The sequence below is a fragment of the Gobius niger genome (genome assembly GCF_951799975.1).
Source record: "Gobius niger genome assembly, contig: SCAFFOLD_50, whole genome shotgun sequence".
Lineage (NCBI taxonomy): Eukaryota > Metazoa > Chordata > Actinopteri > Gobiiformes > Gobiidae > Gobius > Gobius niger.
Genome location: NW_027639073.1, coordinates 271,209 through 289,508, shown reverse-complemented (window position 1 = coordinate 289,508; position 18,300 = coordinate 271,209). Strand labels below are relative to the sequence as shown.

Genomic DNA, 18,300 nt, shown 5'->3' with positions numbered 1-18,300 from the left:
CCCCCTCAGACGCCCAGGGGAGCCTCCTCTGGTCCAGGGCTGGCTCCTCCTCTCCTCTAACTCCCCCTCTCTCTCCCTCTCTCCCCCTCAGACGCCCAGGGGAGCCTCCTCTGGTCCAGGGCTGGCTCCTCCTCTCCTCTAACTCCCCCCTCTCTCCCCCTCTCTTCCCCTCAGACGCCCAGGGGAGCCTCCTCTGGTCCAGGGCTGGCTCCTCCTCTCCTCTAACTCCCCCTCTCTCCCCCTCTCTCCCCCTCAGACGCCCAGGGGAGCCTCCTCTGGTCCAGGGCTGGCTTCCATTTTTGGGGAAGGCGTTGGAGTTCAGGAGGAACAGCCACAGGTTCCTGGAGGATCTGAGGAGGAAACACGGAGACGTCTTCACCGTCCTCATCGCAGGTCAGAGTTCAGGGGCGGGGCTTCCTCATCGCAGGTCAGAGTTCAGGGGGCGGGGCTTCCTCATCGCAGGTCAGAGTTCAGGGGGCGGGGCTTCCTCATCACAGGTCAGAGTTCAGGGGGCGGGGCTTCCTCATCGCAGGTCAGAGTTCAGGGGGCGGGGCTTCCTCATCGCAGGTCAGAGTTCAGGGGGCGGGGCTTCCTCATCGCAGGTCAGAGTTCAGGGGGCGGGGCTTCCTCATCGCAGGTCAGAGTTCAGGGGGCGGGGCTTCCTCATCGCAGGTCAGAGTTCAGGGGGCGGGGCTTCCTCATCACAGGTCAGAGTTCAGGGGGCGGGGCTTCCTCATCGCAGGTCAGAGTTCAGGGGGCGGGGCTTCCTCATCACAGGTCAGGGGTGGGGCTTCCTCATCACAGGTCAGAGTTCAGGGGGCGGGGCTTCCTCATCGCAGGTCAGAGTTCAGGGGGTGGGGCTTCCTCATCACAGGTCAGAGTTCAGGGGGCGGGGCTTCCTCATCACAGGTCAGGGGCGGGGCTTCCTCATCACAGGTCAGGGGCGGGGCTTCCTCATCACAGGTCAGGGGTAAATGGTTAATGGACTTAACTTATATAACGTATATATATTCTTCTTTATTATGTTCTTCTTCTTCATGACCTTCTTCTTCTTCATGTCCTTCTTCTTTATGACCTTCTTCTTCATGACCTTCTTCTTCATGACCTTCTTCTTCATGACCTTCTTCTTCATGACCTTCTTCTTTATGACCTTCTTCTTCATGACCTTCTTCTTCTTCATGACCTTCTTCTTCATGACCTTCTTCTTCTTCATGACCTTCTTCTTCATGACCTTCTTCTTCTTCATGACCTTCTTCTTCATGACCTTCTTCTTCTTCATGACCTTCTTCTTCTTCATGACCTTCTTCTTCATGACCTTCTTCTTCTTCATGACCTTCTTCTTCTTCATGACCTTCTTCTTCATGACCTTCTTCTTCTTCATGTCCTTCTTCTTTATGACCTTCTTCTTCATGACCTTCTTCTTCATGACCTTCTTCTTCATGACCTTCTTCTTCATGACCTTCTTCTTCTTCATGTCCTTCTTCTTTATGACCTTCTTCTTCATGACCTTCTTCTTCATGACCTTCTTCTTTATGACCTTCTTCTTCATGACCTTCTTCTTCTTCATGACCTTCTTCTTCATGACCTTCTTCTTCTTCATGTCCTTCTTCTTCATGACCTTCTTCTTTATGACCTTCTTCTTCATGACCTTCTTCTTTATGACCTTCTTCTTCATGACCTTCTTCTTCATGACCTTCTTCTTTATGACCTTCTTCTTCATGACCTTCTTCTTCATGACCTTCTTCTTCATGACCTTCTTCTTCATGACCTTCTTCTTCTTCATGACCTTCTTCTTCATGACCTTCTTCTTCTTCATGTCCTTCTTCTTTATGACCTTCTTCTTCATGACCTTCTTCTTCATGACCTTCTTCTTCTTCATGTCCTTCTTCTTTATGACCTTCTTCTTCATGACCTTCTTCTTCATGTCCTTCTTCTTTATGACCTTCTTCTTCATGACCTTCTTCTTCATGACCTTCTTCTTTATGACCTTCTTCTTCATGACCTTCTTCTTCTTCATGTCCTTCTTCTTTATGACCTTCTTCTTCATGTCCTTCTTCTTCATGACCTTCTTCTTCATGACCTTCTTCTTCATGACCTTCTTCTTCTTCATGACCTTCTTCTTCATGACCTTCTTCTTCTTCATGACCTTCTTCTTCATGACCTTCTTCTTCTTCATGACCTTCTTCTTCATGACCTTCTTCTTCTTCATGACCTCCTTCATGACCTTCTTCTTTATGACCTTCTTCTTCATGACCTTCTTCTTCTTCATGTCCTTCTTCTTTATGACCTTCTTCTTCATGTCCTTCTTCTTCATGTCCTTCTTCTTCATGTCCTTCTTCTTCATGTCCTTCTTCTTCATGTCCTTCTTCTTCATGTCCTTCTTCTTCATGTCCTTCTTCTTCTTCATGACCTTCTTCTTCTTCTTCAGGTCGCTACATGACGTTTGTTCTGAACCCTCTTCACTTCCCGAGCGTCATTAAAAATGGCCGACAGCTGGACTTCCATGAGTTTTCGGAGACGGTGGCCCCGTTTGCGTTCGGGTACTCCCCGCTGAGCGCCGAGCGTTTCCCCGGGCTGAGGGAGGGCGTCATGGGGTCGTTCCAGCTGCTGCAGGGGCCACATCTGGAACCTCTGTCCCACAGCATGATGAGCAACCTGCTGCTGGTGTTCAAGGAGGACCTGCTCCACCACCAGGGGGAGCAGCACGGTGAGTCTGACTCTGCTCCACCACCAGGGGGCGCAGCACGGTGAGTCTGACTCTGATAAACCACCAGGGGGAGCAGCACGGTGAGTCTGACTCTGATAAACCACCAGGGGGAGCAGCACGGTGAGTCTGACTCTGATAAACCACCAGGGGGAGCAGCACGGTGAGTCTGACTCTGATAAACCACCAGGGGGAGCAGCACGGTGAGTCTGACTCTGATAAACCACCAGGGGGAGCAGCACGGTGAGTCTGACTCTGATAAACCACCAGGGGGCGCAGCACGGTGAGTCTGACTCTGATAAACCACCAGGGGGAGCAGCACGGTGAGTCTGACTCTGATAAACCACCAGGGGGCGCAGCACGGTGAGTCTGACTCTGATAAACCACCAGGGGGAGCAGCACGGTGAGTCTGACTCTGATAAACCACCAGGGGGCGCAGCACGGTGAGTCTGACTCTGATAAACCACCAGGGGGAGCAGCACAGTGAGTCTGACACTGATAAACCACCAGGGGGCGCAGCACGGTGAGTCTCTGATAAACCACCAGGGGGAGCAGCACGGTGAGTCTGACTCTGATAAACCACCAGGGGGAGCAGCACGGTGAGTCTGACTCTGATAAACCACCAGGGGGCGCAGCACGGTGAGTCTGACTCTGATAAACCACCAGGGGGAGCAGCACGGTGAGTCTGACTCTGATAAACCACCAGGGGGAGCAGCACGGTGAGTCTGACTCTGCTCCACCACCAGGGGGCGCAGCACGGTGAGTCTGACTCTGATAAACCACCAGGGGGAGCAGCACGGTGAGTCTGACTCTGATAAACCACCAGGGGGAGCAGCACGGTGAGTCTGACTCTGATAAACCACCAGGGGGAGCAGCACGGTGAGTCTGACTCTGATAAACCACCAGGGGGAGCAGCACGGTGAGTCTCTGATAAACCACCAGGGGGCGCAGCACGGTGAGTCTGACTCTGATAAACCACCAGGGGGCGCAGCACGGTGAGTCTGACTCTGATGAACCACCAGGGGGCGCAGCACGGTGAGTCTGACTCTGATAAACCACCAGGGGGAGCAGCACGGTGAGTCTGACTCTGATGAACCACCAGGGGGAGCAGCACGGTGAGTCTCTGATAAACCACCAGGGGGAGCAGCACGGTGAGTCTGACTCTGATAAACCACCAGGGGGCGCAGCACGGTGAGTCTGACACTGATAAACCACCAGGGGGAGCAGCACGGTGAGTCTCTGATAAACCACCAGGGGGCGCAGCACGGTGAGTCTGACACTGATAAACCACCAGGGGGAGCAGCACGGTGAGTCTCTGATAAACCACCAGGGGGCGCAGCACGGTGAGTCTGACACTGATAAACCACCAGGGGGAGCAGCACGGTGAGTCTGACACTGATAAACCACCAGGGGGAGCAGCACGGTGAGTCTCTGATAAACCACCAGGGGGAGCAGCACGGTGAGTCTGACACTGATAAACCACCAGGGGGAGCAGCACGGTGAGTCTGACTCTGATAAACCACCAGGGGGAGCAGCACGGTGAGTCTCTGATAAACCACCAGGGGGAGCAGCACGGTGAGACTGACTCTGATAAACCACCAGGGGGAGCAGCACGGTGAGTCTGACTCTGATAAACCACCAGGGGGCGCAGCACGGTGAGTCTGACACTGATAAACCACCAGGGGGAGCAGCACGGTGAGTCTCTGATAAACCACCAGGGGGCGCAGCACGGTGAGTCTGACACTGATAAACCACCAGGGGGAGCAGCACGGTGAGTCTGACACTGATAAACCACCAGGGGGAGCAGCACGGTGAGTCTGACCCTGATAAACCACCAGGGGGAGCAGCACGGTGAGTCTGACTCTGATAAACCACCAGGGGGAGCAGCACGGTGAGTCTGACACTGATAAACCACCAGGGGGCGCAGCACGGTGAGTCTGACACTGATAAACCACCAGGGGGCGCAGCACGGTGAGTCTCTGATAAACCACCAGGGGGAGCAGCACGGTGAGTCTGACACTGATAAACCACCAGGGGGAGCAGCACGGTGAGTCTGACTCTGATAAACCACCAGGGGGCGCAGCACGGTGAGTCTGACACTGATAAACCACCAGGGGGAGCAGCACGGTGAGTCTGACTCTGATAAACCACCAGGGGGCGCAGCACGGTGAGTCTGACTCTGATAAACCACCAGGGGGAGCAGCACGGTGAGTCTGACACTGATAAACCACCAGGGGGCGCAGCACGGTGAGTCTGACTCTGATAAACCACCAGGGGGAGCAGCACGGTGAGTCTGACCCTGATAAACCACCAGGGGGAGCAGCACGGTGAGTCTGACTCTGATAAACCACCAGGGGGAGCAGCACGGTGAGTCTGACACTGATAAACCACCAGGGGGCGCAGCACGGTGAGTCTGACACTGATAAACCACCAGGGGGCGCAGCACGGTGAGTCTGACTCTGATAAACCACCAGGGGGAGCAGCACGGTGAGTCTGACTCTGCTCCACCACCAGGGGGCGCAGCACGGTGAGTCTCTGATAAACCACCAGGGGGCGCAGCACGGTGAGTCTCTGATAAACCACCAGGGGGCGCAGCACGGTGAGTCTGACTCTGATAAACCACCAGGGGGAGCAGCACGGTGAGTCTGACACTGATAAACCACCAGGGGGAGCAGCACGGTGAGTCTGACCCTGATAAACCACCAGGGGGAGCAGCACGGTGAGTCTGACTCTGATAAACCACCAGGGGGAGCAGCACGGTGAGTCTGACACTGATAAACCACCAGGGGGCGCAGCACGGTGAGTCTGACTCTGATAAACCACCAGGGGGAGCAGCACGGTGAGTCTGACTCTGATAAACCACCAGGGGGCGCAGCACGGTGAGTCTGACACTGATAAACCACCAGGGGGCGCAGCACGGTGAGTCTGACTCTGATGAACCACCAGGGGGCGCAGCACGGTGAGTCTCTGCTCCACCACCAGGGGGCGCAGCACGGTGAGTCTGACTCTGATAAACCACCAGGGGGAGCAGCACAGTGAGTCTGACTCTGATAAACCACCAGGGGGAGCAGCACAGTGAGTCTGACTCTGATAAACCACCAGGGGGCGCAGCACGGTGAGTCTCTGACTCTGATAAACCACCAGGGGGAGCAGCACAGTGAGTCTGACTCTGATAAACCACCAGGGGGAGCAGCACAGTGAGTCTGACTCTGATAAACCACCAGGGGGAGCAGCACAGTGAGTCTGACTCTGATAAACCACCAGGGGGCGCAGCACGGTGAGTCTCTGACTCTGATAAACCACCAGGGGGAGCAGCACAGTGAGTCTGACTCTGATAAACCACCAGGGGGAGCAGCACAGTGAGTCTGACTCTGATAAACCACCAGGGGGAGCAGCACGGTGAGTCTGACTCTGATAAACCACCAGGGGGCGCAGCACGGTGAGTCTCTGATAAACCACCAGGGGGAGCAGCACGGTGAGTCTGACTCTGCTCCACCACCAGGGGGAGCAGCACGGTGAGTCTGACACTGATAAACCACCAGGGGGAGCAGCACGGTGAGTCTGACTCTGCTCCACCACCAGGGGGAGCAGCACGGTGAGTCTGACTCTGATAAACCACCAGGGGGCGCAGCACGGTGAGTCTCTGACTCTGATAAACCACCAGGGGGCGCAGCACGGTGAGTCTCTGATAAACCACCAGGGGGAGCAGCACGGTGAGTCTGACTCTGATAAACCACCAGGGGGAGCAGCACGGTGAGTCTGACACTGATAAACCACCAGGGGGAGCAGCACGGTGAGTCTGACCCTGATAAACCACCAGGGGGAGCAGCACGGTGAGTCTGACTCTGATAAACCACCAGGGGGAGCAGCACGGTGAGTCTGACTCTGATAAACCACCAGGGGGCGCAGCACGGTGAGTCTGACACTGATAAACCACCAGGGGGCGCAGCACGGTGAGTCTGACTCTGATAAACCACCAGGGGGAGCAGCACGGTGAGTCTGACTCTGATGAACCACCAGGGGGCGCAGCACGGTGAGTCTCTGCTCCACCACCAGGGGGCGCAGCACGGTGAGTCTCTGACTCTGATAAACCACCAGGGGGAGCAGCACGGTGAGTCTGACTCTGATAAACCACCAGGGGGAGCAGCACAGTGAGTCTCTGATAAACCACCAGGGGGAGCAGCACGGTGAGTCTGACTCTGCTCCACCACCAGGGGGAGCAGCACGGTGAGTCTCTGATAAACCACCAGGGGGAGCAGCACGGTGAGTCTGACTCTGCTCCACCACCAGGGGGAGCAGCACGGTGAGTCTGACACTGATAAACCACCAGGGGGAGCAGCACGGTGAGTCTGACTCTGCTCCACCACCAGGGGGAGCAGCACGGTGAGTCTGACACTGATAAACCACCAGGGGGAGCAGCACGGTGAGTCTGACTCTGATAAACCACCAGGGGGCGCAGCACGGTGAGTCTCTGATAAACCACCAGGGGGAGCAGCACGGTGAGTCTGACTCTGATAAACCACCAGGGGGCGCAGCACGGTGAGTCTCTGACTCTGATAAACCACCAGGGGGCGCAGCACGGTGAGTCTCTGATAAACCACCAGGGGGAGCAGCACGGTGAGTCTGACTCTGATAAACCACCAGGGGGAGCAGCACGGTGAGTCTGACACTGATAAACCACCAGGGGGAGCAGCACGGTGAGTCTGACTCTGATAAACCACCAGGGGGCGCAGCACGGTGAGTCTGACACTGATAAACCACCAGGGGGCGCAGCACGGTGAGTCTGACTCTGATAAACCACCAGGGGGAGCAGCACGGTGAGTCTCTGATAAACCACCAGGGGGCGCAGCACGGTGAGTCTGACACTGATAAACCACCAGGGGGCGCAGCACGGTGAGTCTGACTCTGATAAACCACCAGGGGGCGCAGCACGGTGAGTCTGACTCTGATAAACCACCAGGGGGAGCAGCACGGTGAGTCTGACACTGATAAACCACCAGGGGGAGCAGCACGGTGAGTCTCTGATAAACCACCAGGGGGAGCAGCACGGTGAGTCTGACTCTGATAAACCACCAGGGGGCGCAGCACGGTGAGTCTGACACTGATAAACCACCAGGGGGAGCAGCACGGTGAGTCTGACCCTGATAAACCACCAGGGGGAGCAGCACGGTGAGTCTCTGATAAACCACCAGGGGGAGCAGCACGGTGAGTCTGACTCTGATAAACCACCAGGGGGAGCAGCACGGTGAGTCTGACCCTGATAAACCACCAGGGGGCGCAGCACGGTGAGTCTCTGATAAACCACCAGGGGGAGCAGCACGGTGAGTCTGACTCTGATAAACCACCAGGGGGAGCAGCACGGTGAGTCTGACTCTGATTAACCACCAGGGGGAGCAGCACGGTGAGTCTGACTCTGATAAACCACCAGGGGGCGCAGCACGGTGAGTCTCTGACACTGATAAACCACCAGGGGGAGCAGCACGGTGAGTCTGACTCTGATAAACCACCAGGGGGAGCAGCACGGTGAGTCTGACTCTGATAAACCACCAGGGGGAGCAGCACGGTGAGTCTGACTCTGATAAACCACCAGGGGGCGCAGCACGGTGAGTCTCTGATAAACCACCAGGGGGAGCAGCACGGTGAGTCTGACACTGATAAACCACCAGGGGGAGCAGCACGGTGAGTCTGACTCTGATAAACCACCAGGGGGAGCAGCACGGTGAGTCTGACTCTGATAAACCACCAGGGGGCGCAGCACGGTGAGTCTCTGATAAACCACCAGGGGGCGCAGCACGGTGAGTCTCTGATAAACCACCAGGGGGCGCAGCACGGTGAGTCTGACTCTGCTCCACCACCAGGGGGCGCAGCACGGTGAGTCTGACTCTGATAAACCACCAGGGGGAGCAGCACGGTGAGTCTGACTCTGATAAACCACCAGGGGGAGCAGCACGGTGAGTCTCTGATAAACCACCAGGGGGCGCAGCACGGTGAGTCTCTGATAAACCACCAGGGGGCGCAGCACGGTGAGTCTGACTCTGATAAACCACCAGGGGGAGCAGCACGGTGAGTCTGACTCTGATAAACCACCAGGGGGAGCAGCACGGTGAGTCTGACTCTGATAAACCACCAGGGGGAGCAGCACGGTGAGTCTGACTCTGATAAACCACCAGGGGGCGCAGCACGGTGAGTCTGACTCTGCTCCACCACCAGGGGGAGCAGCACGATGAGTCTGACTCTGATAAACCACCAGGGGGAGCAGCACGGTGAGTCTGACTCTGATAAACCACCAGGGGGAGCAGCACGGTGAGTCTCTGATAAACCACCAGGGGGCGCAGCACGGTGAGTCTCTGATAAACCACCAGGGGGCGCAGCACGGTGAGTCTCTGATAAACCACCAGGGGGAGCAGCACGGTGAGTCTGACTCTGATAAACCACCAGGGGGAGCAGCACGGTGAGTCTGACTCTGATAAACCACCAGGGGGAGCAGCACGGTGAGTCTGACTCTGATAAACCACCAGGGGGAGCAGCACGGTGAGTCTGACTCTGATAAACCACCAGGGGGAGCAGCACGGTGAGTCTGACTCTGATAAACCACCAGGGGGAGCAGCACGGTGAGTCTGACACTGATAAACCACCAGGGGGAGCAGCACGGTGAGTCTGACACTGATAAACCACCAGGGGGCGCAGCACGGTGAGTCTGACACTGATAAACCACCAGGGGGAGCAGCACGGTGAGTCTCTGATAAACCACCAGGGGGCGCAGCACGGTGAGTCTGACACTGATAAACCACCAGGGGGCGCAGCACGGTGAGTCTGACTCTGATAAACCACCAGGGGGCGCAGCACGGTGAGTCTGACTCTGATAAACCACCAGGGGGAGCAGCACGGTGAGTCTGACACTGATAAACCACCAGGGGGAGCAGCACGGTGAGTCTCTGATAAACCACCAGGGGGCGCAGCACGGTGAGTCTGACACTGATAAACCACCAGGGGGAGCAGCACGGTGAGTCTGACTCTGATAAACCACCAGGGGGCGCAGCACGGTGAGTCTGACTCTGATAAACCACCAGGGGGAGCAGCACGGTGAGTCTGACACTGATAAACCACCAGGGGGAGCAGCACGGTGAGTCTCTGATAAACCACCAGGGGGAGCAGCACGGTGAGTCTGACTCTGATAAACCACCAGGGGGAGCAGCACGGTGAGTCTGACACTGATAAACCACCAGGGGGAGCAGCACGGTGAGTCTGACCCTGATAAACCACCAGGGGGAGCAGCACGGTGAGTCTGACTCTGATAAACCACCAGGGGGCGCAGCACGGTGAGTCTGACACTGATAAACCACCAGGGGGAGCAGCACGGTGAGTCTGACTCTGATAAACCACCAGGGGGCGCAGCACGGTGAGTCTGACTCTGATAAACCACCAGGGGGAGCAGCACGGTGAGTCTGACCCTGATAAACCACCAGGGGGAGCAGCACGGTGAGTCTGACTCTGATAAACCACCAGGGGGAGCAGCACGGTGAGTCTCTGATAAACCACCAGGGGGAGCAGCACGGTGAGTCTGACTCTGATAAACCACCAGGGGGAGCAGCACGGTGAGTCTGACTCTGATTAACCACCAGGGGGAGCAGCACGGTGAGTCTGACTCTGATAAACCACCAGGGGGCGCAGCACGGTGAGTCTCTGACACTGATAAACCACCAGGGGGAGCAGCACGGTGAGTCTGACTCTGATAAACCACCAGGGGGAGCAGCACGGTGAGTCTGACTCTGATAAACCACCAGGGGGAGCAGCACGGTGAGTCTCTGATAAACCACCAGGGGGCGCAGCACGGTGAGTCTCTGATAAACCACCAGGGGGCGCAGCACGGTGAGTCTGACTCTGATAAACCACCAGGGGGAGCAGCACGGTGAGTCTGACTCTGATAAACCACCAGGGGGCGCAGCACGGTGAGTCTGACACTGATAAACCACCAGGGGGCGCAGCACGGTGAGTCTGACTCTGCTCCACCACCAGGGGGCGCAGCACGGTGAGTCTGACTCTGATAAACCACCAGGGGGAGCAGCACGGTGAGTCTGACTCTGATAAACCACCAGGGGGAGCAGCACGGTGAGTCTGACTCTGATAAACCACCAGGGGGCGCAGCACGGTGAGTCTCTGACTCTGATAAACCACCAGGGGGCGCAGCACGGTGAGTCTCTGACTCTGATAAACCACCAGGGGGAGCAGCACGGTGAGTCTGACTCTGATAAACCACCAGGGGGCGCAGCACGGTGAGTCTCTGACTCTGCTCCACCACCAGGGGGCGCAGCACGGTGAGTCTCTGATAAACCACCAGGGGGCGCAGCACGGTGAGTCTGACTCTGATAAACCACCAGGGGGAGCAGCACGGTGAGTCTGACTCTGATAAACCACCAGGGGGCGCAGCACGGTGAGTCTGACACTGATAAAGGAGGATTGTGGGTAACGTAGTCCCTCTCACAGACTGGAGGATGGTGGGTAATGTAGTCCCTCTCTCAGACTGGAGGATTGTGGGTAATGTAGTCCCTCTCTCACAGACTGGAGGATTGTGGGTAATGTAGTCCCTCTCACAGACTGGAGGATTGTGGGTAATGTAGTCCCTCTCTCAGACTGGAGGATTGTGGGTAATGTAGTCCCTCTCTCACAGACTGGAGGATTGGGGGTAACGTAGTCCCTCTCTCACAGACTGGAGGATTGGGGGTAACGTAGTCCCTCTCTCACAGACTGGAGGATTGTGGGTAATGTAGTCCCTCTCACAGACTGGAGGATGGTGGGTAACGTAGTCCCTCTCTCACAGACTGGAGGATTGTGGGTAATGTAGTCCCTCTCTCAGACTGGAGGATTGTGGGTAACGTAGTCCCTCTCACAGACTGGAGGATGGTGGGTAATGTAGTCCCTCTCACAGACTGGAGGATGGTGGGTAATGTAGTCCCTCTCTCAGACTGGAGGATGGTGGGTAATGTAGTCCCTCTCTCACAGACTGGAGGATTGTAGGTAACGTAGTCCCTCTCACAGACTGGAGGATTGTGGGTAACGTAGTCCCTCTCTCACAGACTGGAGGATGGTGGGTAATGTAGTCCCTCTCTCAGACTGGAGGATGGTGGGTAATGTAGTCCCTCTCTCAGACTGGAGGATGGTGGGTAATGTAGTCCCTCTCTCAGACTGGAGGATGGTGAAGGATTGTGGGTAATGTAGTCCCTCTCTCAGACTGGAGGATGGTGGGTAATGTAGTCCCTCTCACAGACTGGAGGATGGTGGGTAATGTAGTCCCTCTCACAGACTGGAGGATGGTGGGTAATGTAGTCCCTCTCTCAGACTGGAGGATGGTGAAGGATTGTGGGTAATGTAGTCCCTCTCTCACAGACTGGAGGATGGTGGGTAATGTAGTCCCTCTCTCAGACTGGAGGATGGTGGGTAATGTAGTCCCTCTCTCAGACTGGAGGATGGTGGGTAATGTAGTCCCTCTCTCAGACTGGAGGATGGTGAAGGATTGTGGGTAATGTAGTCCCTCTCTCAGACTGGAGGATGGTGGGTAATGTAGTCCCTCTCACAGACTGGAGGATGGTGGGTAATGTAGTCCCTCTCACAGACTGGAGGATTGTGGGTAATGTAGTCCCTCTCTCAGACTGGAGGATGGTGGGTAATGTAGTCCCTCTCTCACAGACTGGAGGATGGTGGGTAATGTAGTCCCTCTCTCACAGACTGGAGGATGGTGGGTAATGTAGTCCCTCTCTCAGACTGGAGGATGGTGAAGGATTGTGGGTAACGTAGTCCCTCTCACAGACTGGAGGATGGTGAAGGATTGTGGGTAACGTAGTCCCTCTCTCACAGACTGGAGGATTGTGGGTAACGTAGTCCCTCTCTCACAGACTGGAGGATGGTGGGTAATGTAGTCCCTCTCTCACAGACTGGAGGATTATGGGTAACGTAGTCCCTCTCTCACAGACTGGAGGATTGTGGAGGATTGTGGGTAACGTAGTCTCTCTCTCACAGACTGGAGGATTGTGGGTAACGTAGTCCCTCTCTCACAGACTGGAGGATTGTAGGTAACGTAGTCCCTCTCACAGACTGGAGGATTGTGGAGGATTGTGGGTAACGTAGTCTCTCTCTCACAGACTGGAGGATTGTGGGTAACGTAGTCCCTCTCTCACAGACTGGAGGATTATGGGTAACGTAGTCCCTCTCTCACAGACTGGAGGATTGTGGAGGATTGTGGGTAACGTAGTCCCTCTCTCACAGACTGGAGGATTATGGGTAACGTAGTCCCTCTCTCACAGACTGGAGGATTGTGGGTAACGTAGTCCCTCTCTCACAGAGTGGAGGATTGTGGGTAATGTAGTCCCTCTCTCACAGACTGGAGGATTGTGGGTAACGTAGTCCCTCTCTCACAGACTGGAGGATTGTAGGTAACGTAGTCCCTCTCACAGACTGGAGGATTGTGGAGGATTGTGGGTAACGTAGTCTCTCTCTCACAGACTGGAGGATTGTGGGTAACGTAGTCCCTCTCTCACAGACTGGAGGATTGTGGGTAACGTAGTCCCTCTCTCACAGACTGGAGGAGGATTGTGGGTAACGTAGTCCCTCTCTCACAGACTGGAGGATTGTGGGTAACGTAGTCCCTCTCTCACAGACTGGAGGATTGTGGAGGATTATGGGTAACGTAGTCCCTCTCTCACAGACTGGAGGATTGTGGGTAACGTAGTCCCTCTCTCACAGACTGGAGGATGGTGGAGGATTGTGGGTAACGTAGTCCCTCTCTCACAGACTGGAGGAGGATTGTGGGTAACGTAGTCCCTCTCTCACAGACTGGAGGATTGTGGGTAACGTAGTCCCTCTCTCACAGACTGGAGGATGGTGGAGGATTGTGGGTAACGTAGTCCCTCTCTCACAGACTGGAGGAGGATTGTGGGTAACGTAGTCCCTCTCTCACAGACTGGAGGATTGTGGGTAACGTAGTCCCTCTCTCACAGACTGGAGGATTGTGGGTAACGTAGTCCCTCTCTCACAGACTGGAGGATTATGGGTAACGTAGTCCCTCTCTCACAGACTGGAGGATTATGGGTAACGTAGTCCCTCTCTCACAGACTGGAGGATGGTGGAGGATTATGGGTAACGTAGTCCCTCTCTCAGACTGGAGGATTGTGGGTAACGTAGTCCCTCTCTCACAGACTGGAGGATGGTGGAGGATTATGGGTAACGTAGTCCCTCTCTCAGACTGGAGGATTGTGGGTAACGTAGTCCCTCTCTCACAGACTGGAGGATTATGGGTAACGTAGTCCCTCTCTCACAGACTGGAGGATTATGGGTAACGTAGTCCCTCTCTCACAGACTGGAGGATGGTGGAGGATGGTGGGTAACGTAGTCCCTCTCTCACAGACTGGAGGATTGTGGGTAACGTAGTCCCTCTCTCACAGACTGGAGGATTGTGGGTAACGTAGTCCCTCTCTCTCAGACTGGAGGATTGTGGGTAACGTAGTCCCTCTCTCACAGACTGGAGGATTGTGGGTAACGTAGTCCCTCTCTCACAGACTGGAGGATTGTGGGTAACGTAGTCCCTCTCTCTCAGACTGGAGGATTGTGGGTAACGTAGTCCCTCTCTCACAGACTGGAGGATTGTGGGTAACGTAGTCCCTCTCTCACAGACTGGAGGATTATGGGTAACGTAGTCCCTCTCTCACAGACTGGAGGATTATGGGTAACGTAGTCCCTCTCTCACAGACTGGAGGATTGTGGGTAACGTAGTCCCTCTCTCACAGACTGGAGGATTGTGGGTAACGTAGTCCCTCTCTCACAGACTGGAGGATTGTGGGTAACGTAGTCCCTCTCTCACAGACTGGAGGATTATGGGTAACGTAGTCCCTCTCTCACAGACTGGAGGATTATGGGTAACGTAGTCCCTCTCTCACAGACTGGAGGATGGTGGAGGATTATGGGTAACGTAGTCCCTCTCTCAGACTGGAGGATTGTGGGTAACGTAGTCCCTCTCTCACAGACTGGAGGATGGTGGAGGATTATGGGTAACGTAGTCCCTCTCTCAGACTGGAGGATTGTGGGTAACGTAGTCCCTCTCTCACAGACTGGAGGATTATGGGTAACGTAGTCCCTCTCTCACAGACTGGAGGATTATGGGTAACGTAGTCCCTCTCTCACAGACTGGAGGATGGTGGAGGATTATGGGTAACGTAGTCCCTCTCTCAGACTGGAGGATTGTGGGTAACGTAGTCCCTCTCTCACAGACTGGAGGATTATGGGTAACGTAGTCCCTCTCTCACAGACTGGAGGATTATGGGTAACGTAGTCCCTCTCTCACAGACTGGAGGATGGTGGAGGATGGTGGGTAACGTAGTCCCTCTCTCACAGACTGGAGGATTGTGGGTAACGTAGTCCCTCTCTCACAGACTGGAGGATTGTGGGTAACGTAGTCCCTCTCTCTCAGACTGGAGGATTGTGGGTAACGTAGTCCCTCTCTCACAGACTGGAGGATTGTGGGTAACGTAGTCCCTCTCTCACAGACTGGAGGATTGTGGGTAACGTAGTCCCTCTCTCTCAGACTGGAGGATTGTGGGTAACGTAGTCCCTCTCTCACAGACTGGAGGATGGTGGAGGATCATGGGTAACGTAGTCCCTCTCTCACAGACTGGACGACGGCGCCTCTGTACGACTTCTGCCTGCGCGTGGCGTTCGAGGCGACCTTCATGACGGTTTACGGGCGCTCGGTGGAGACGCAGAGACATCGCGGCATCGAGGAAATACGACAGGACTTCATCAGCTTCGACCAAATGTTCCCGCTGCTCATGGCCCAGGTCAGTTTCCTCAACTCGTTTACAGCTCTCTCTGACCCTCCACTTCCTTTGCTTATGGTTATGTCATGAAGTACAATTGTAAAAAGGTAATAAATATATACAGTCCCGTAATAAAGCATTCAAGGTCAGAACTGAACTGGAGAGCCTCATTTGAAGGCTAAGATCTTTTACTGTCTGAAAATATGTCTAAGACCTTTGAGAGTAAAATGTGGACGGCAGGAAAGAGACTAAAGATGACACAAAGTGCAGAATATACGGCCACCAGAGGGAGCCATTTCCCCAATAATGAGCCCTGACAAAGAGCCACCAGAGGGAGCCATTTCCCCAATAATGAGCCCTGACAATGAGAGGCAAATAAACTCCCTCATATCATTTAACACAATATAAACCCCCCGATCATCTTCTGACGGTGAGTGATGTGTCTATAAGGAGCATAGATACTTTTATGTCTAACCTTCATGTGATCCTTCAATCCTTCAACCCTTTCAACACCTTAATGTCAAAAAATGTACACTCCAAGAACTAGCCTTAAATTAGTGAATGATGGCAGGCATTTTCCTTTGGCTTTGCTCACACATGCGATACATTTGCCCAGCAAGTACAAAATAAGATCAAACACAGCAGCAGCAGATTCACTTCAACAAAGGAAAAAGAAACAGACTGACTGAATTAGTTTAGTTTCACAAAGTAATGGGACAATGGGTGGTCATCTGTGTTTTACTGTAATGCAGAGACTGTTATTTTACTGCCCTGTTTAACTGTGCCTCCCGTCCTGCAGGTGCCGCTGTGGCTCCTGGGTCAGACTGAAGCCGTGCGTCAGAAACTGATCTCCAGCTTCAGCCCGAGCCTCGTGTCTCAGTGGAGCAACGCCTCGCTCTTCATCCAGCGCCGCTGCGAGCTGTTCGACCAGCAGGAGGCGCTGAGCAGCCACGACAAAGCAGGTACTGCTCTGTACTGTCTCATAACCCTGTGATAGCCCTGTGATAACCCTGTAATATCCCTGTAATAGCCCTGTAATAACCCTGTAATAGCCCTGTGATAACCCTGTAATAGCCCTGTAATAACCCTGTAATAGCCCTGTAATAACCCTGTAATAGCCCTGTAATAGCCCTGTAATTACACTGTAATAACACTGTAATTACCCTGTAATAGCCCTGTAATAACCCTGTAATAACCCTGTAATAACCCTGTAATAGCCCTGTAATAGCCCTGTAATAACCCTGTAATAGCCCTGTAATAACCCTGTAATAGCCCTGTAATAACCCTGTAATAACCCTGTAATAACCCTGTAATAGCCCTGTAATAGCCCTGTAATAACCCTGTAATAGCCCTGTAATAACCCTGTAATAGCCCTGTAATAGCCCTGTAATAACCCTGTAATAGCCCTGTGATAACCCTGTAATAGCCCTGTAATAACCCTGTAATAGCCCTGTAATAACCCTGTAATAGCCCTGTAATAGCCCTGTAATAACCCTGTAATAGCCCTGTGATAACCCTGTAATAGCCCTGTAATAACCCTGTAATAGCCCTGTAATAACCCTGTAATAGCCCTGTAATAGCCCTGTAATTACACTGTAATAACACTGTAATTACCCTGTAATAGCCCTGTAATAACACTGTAATAACCCTGTAATAGCCCTGTAATAACCCTGTAATAACACTGTAATAACCCTGTAATAACCCTGTAATAACCCTGTAATAACCCTGTAATAGCCCTGTAATAACCCTGTAATAGCCCTGTAATAACCCTGTAATAGCCCTGTAATAGCCCTGTAATAGCCCTGTAATAACCCTGTAATAACACTAATAACCCTGTAATAACCCTGTAATAACCCTGTAATAACCCTGTAATAGCCCTGTAATAACCCTGTAATAGCCCTGTAATAGCCCTGTAATAGCCCTGTAATAACCCTGTAATAACACTGTAATTACCCTGTAATAACCCTGTAATAACACTGTAATAACCCTGTAATAGCCCTGTAATAACCCTGTAATAACACTAATAACCCTGTAATAACCCTGTAATAACCCTGTAATAACCCTGTAATAGCCCTGTAATAACCCTGTAATAGCCCTGTAATAACCCTGTAATAGCCCTGTAATAGCCCTGTAATAGCCCTGTAATAACCCTGTAATTACCCTGTAATAACCCTGTAATAACCCTGTAATAACCCTGTAATTACCCTGTAATAGCCCTGTAATAGCCCTGTAATTACACTGTAATAACACTGTAATTACCCTGTAATAGCCCTGTAATAACCCTGTAATAGCCCTGTAATAGCCCTGTAATAGCCCTGTAATAACCCTGTAATAGCCCTGTAATAACCCTGTAATAGCCCTGTAATAGCCCTGTAATAACCCTGTAATTACCCTGTAATAACCCTGTAATAACCCTGTAATAACCCTGTAATTACCCTGTAATAACCCTGTAATAACCCTGTAATAACCCTGTAATAACCCTGTAATAGCCCTGTAATAACCCTGTAATTACCCTGTAATAGCCCTGTAATAACCCTGTGATAACCCTGTAATTACCCTGTAATAACCCTGTAATAACCCTGTGATTACCCTGTAATTACCCTGTAATAGCCCTGTAATAACCCTGTGATAACCCTGTAATTACCCTGTAATAACCCTGTAATAACCCTGTGATTACCCTGTAATTACCCTGTAATTACCCTGTAATAACCCTGTAATAACCCTGTAATAACCCTGTAATAGCCCTGTAATAGCCCTGTAATAACCCTGTAATAACCCTGTAATAGCCCTGTA

At 53.4% G+C, this 18,300-nt stretch overlaps 1 protein-coding gene across 1 annotated transcript in view; it reads left to right on the top strand.

Annotated features, from left to right (window-relative positions):
- Positions 1 to 256: 256 nt before the first annotated feature.
- The window catches only part of cyp7b1 (cytochrome P450, family 7, subfamily B, polypeptide 1), a gene marked incomplete at both ends in the record, with an annotated part of 34,450 nt that continues 16,406 nt past the window's right edge, over positions 257 to 18,300 (top strand). Inside the window, 4 exons of the mRNA XM_079583382.1 lie at positions 257 to 393; positions 2,429 to 2,707; positions 15,362 to 15,528; positions 16,307 to 16,469. Coding sequence (XP_079439508.1) covers positions 257 to 393; positions 2,429 to 2,707; positions 15,362 to 15,528; positions 16,307 to 16,469 — 746 coding nt within the window. The remainder of the gene's footprint in view (positions 394 to 2,428; positions 2,708 to 15,361; positions 15,529 to 16,306; positions 16,470 to 18,300) is intronic.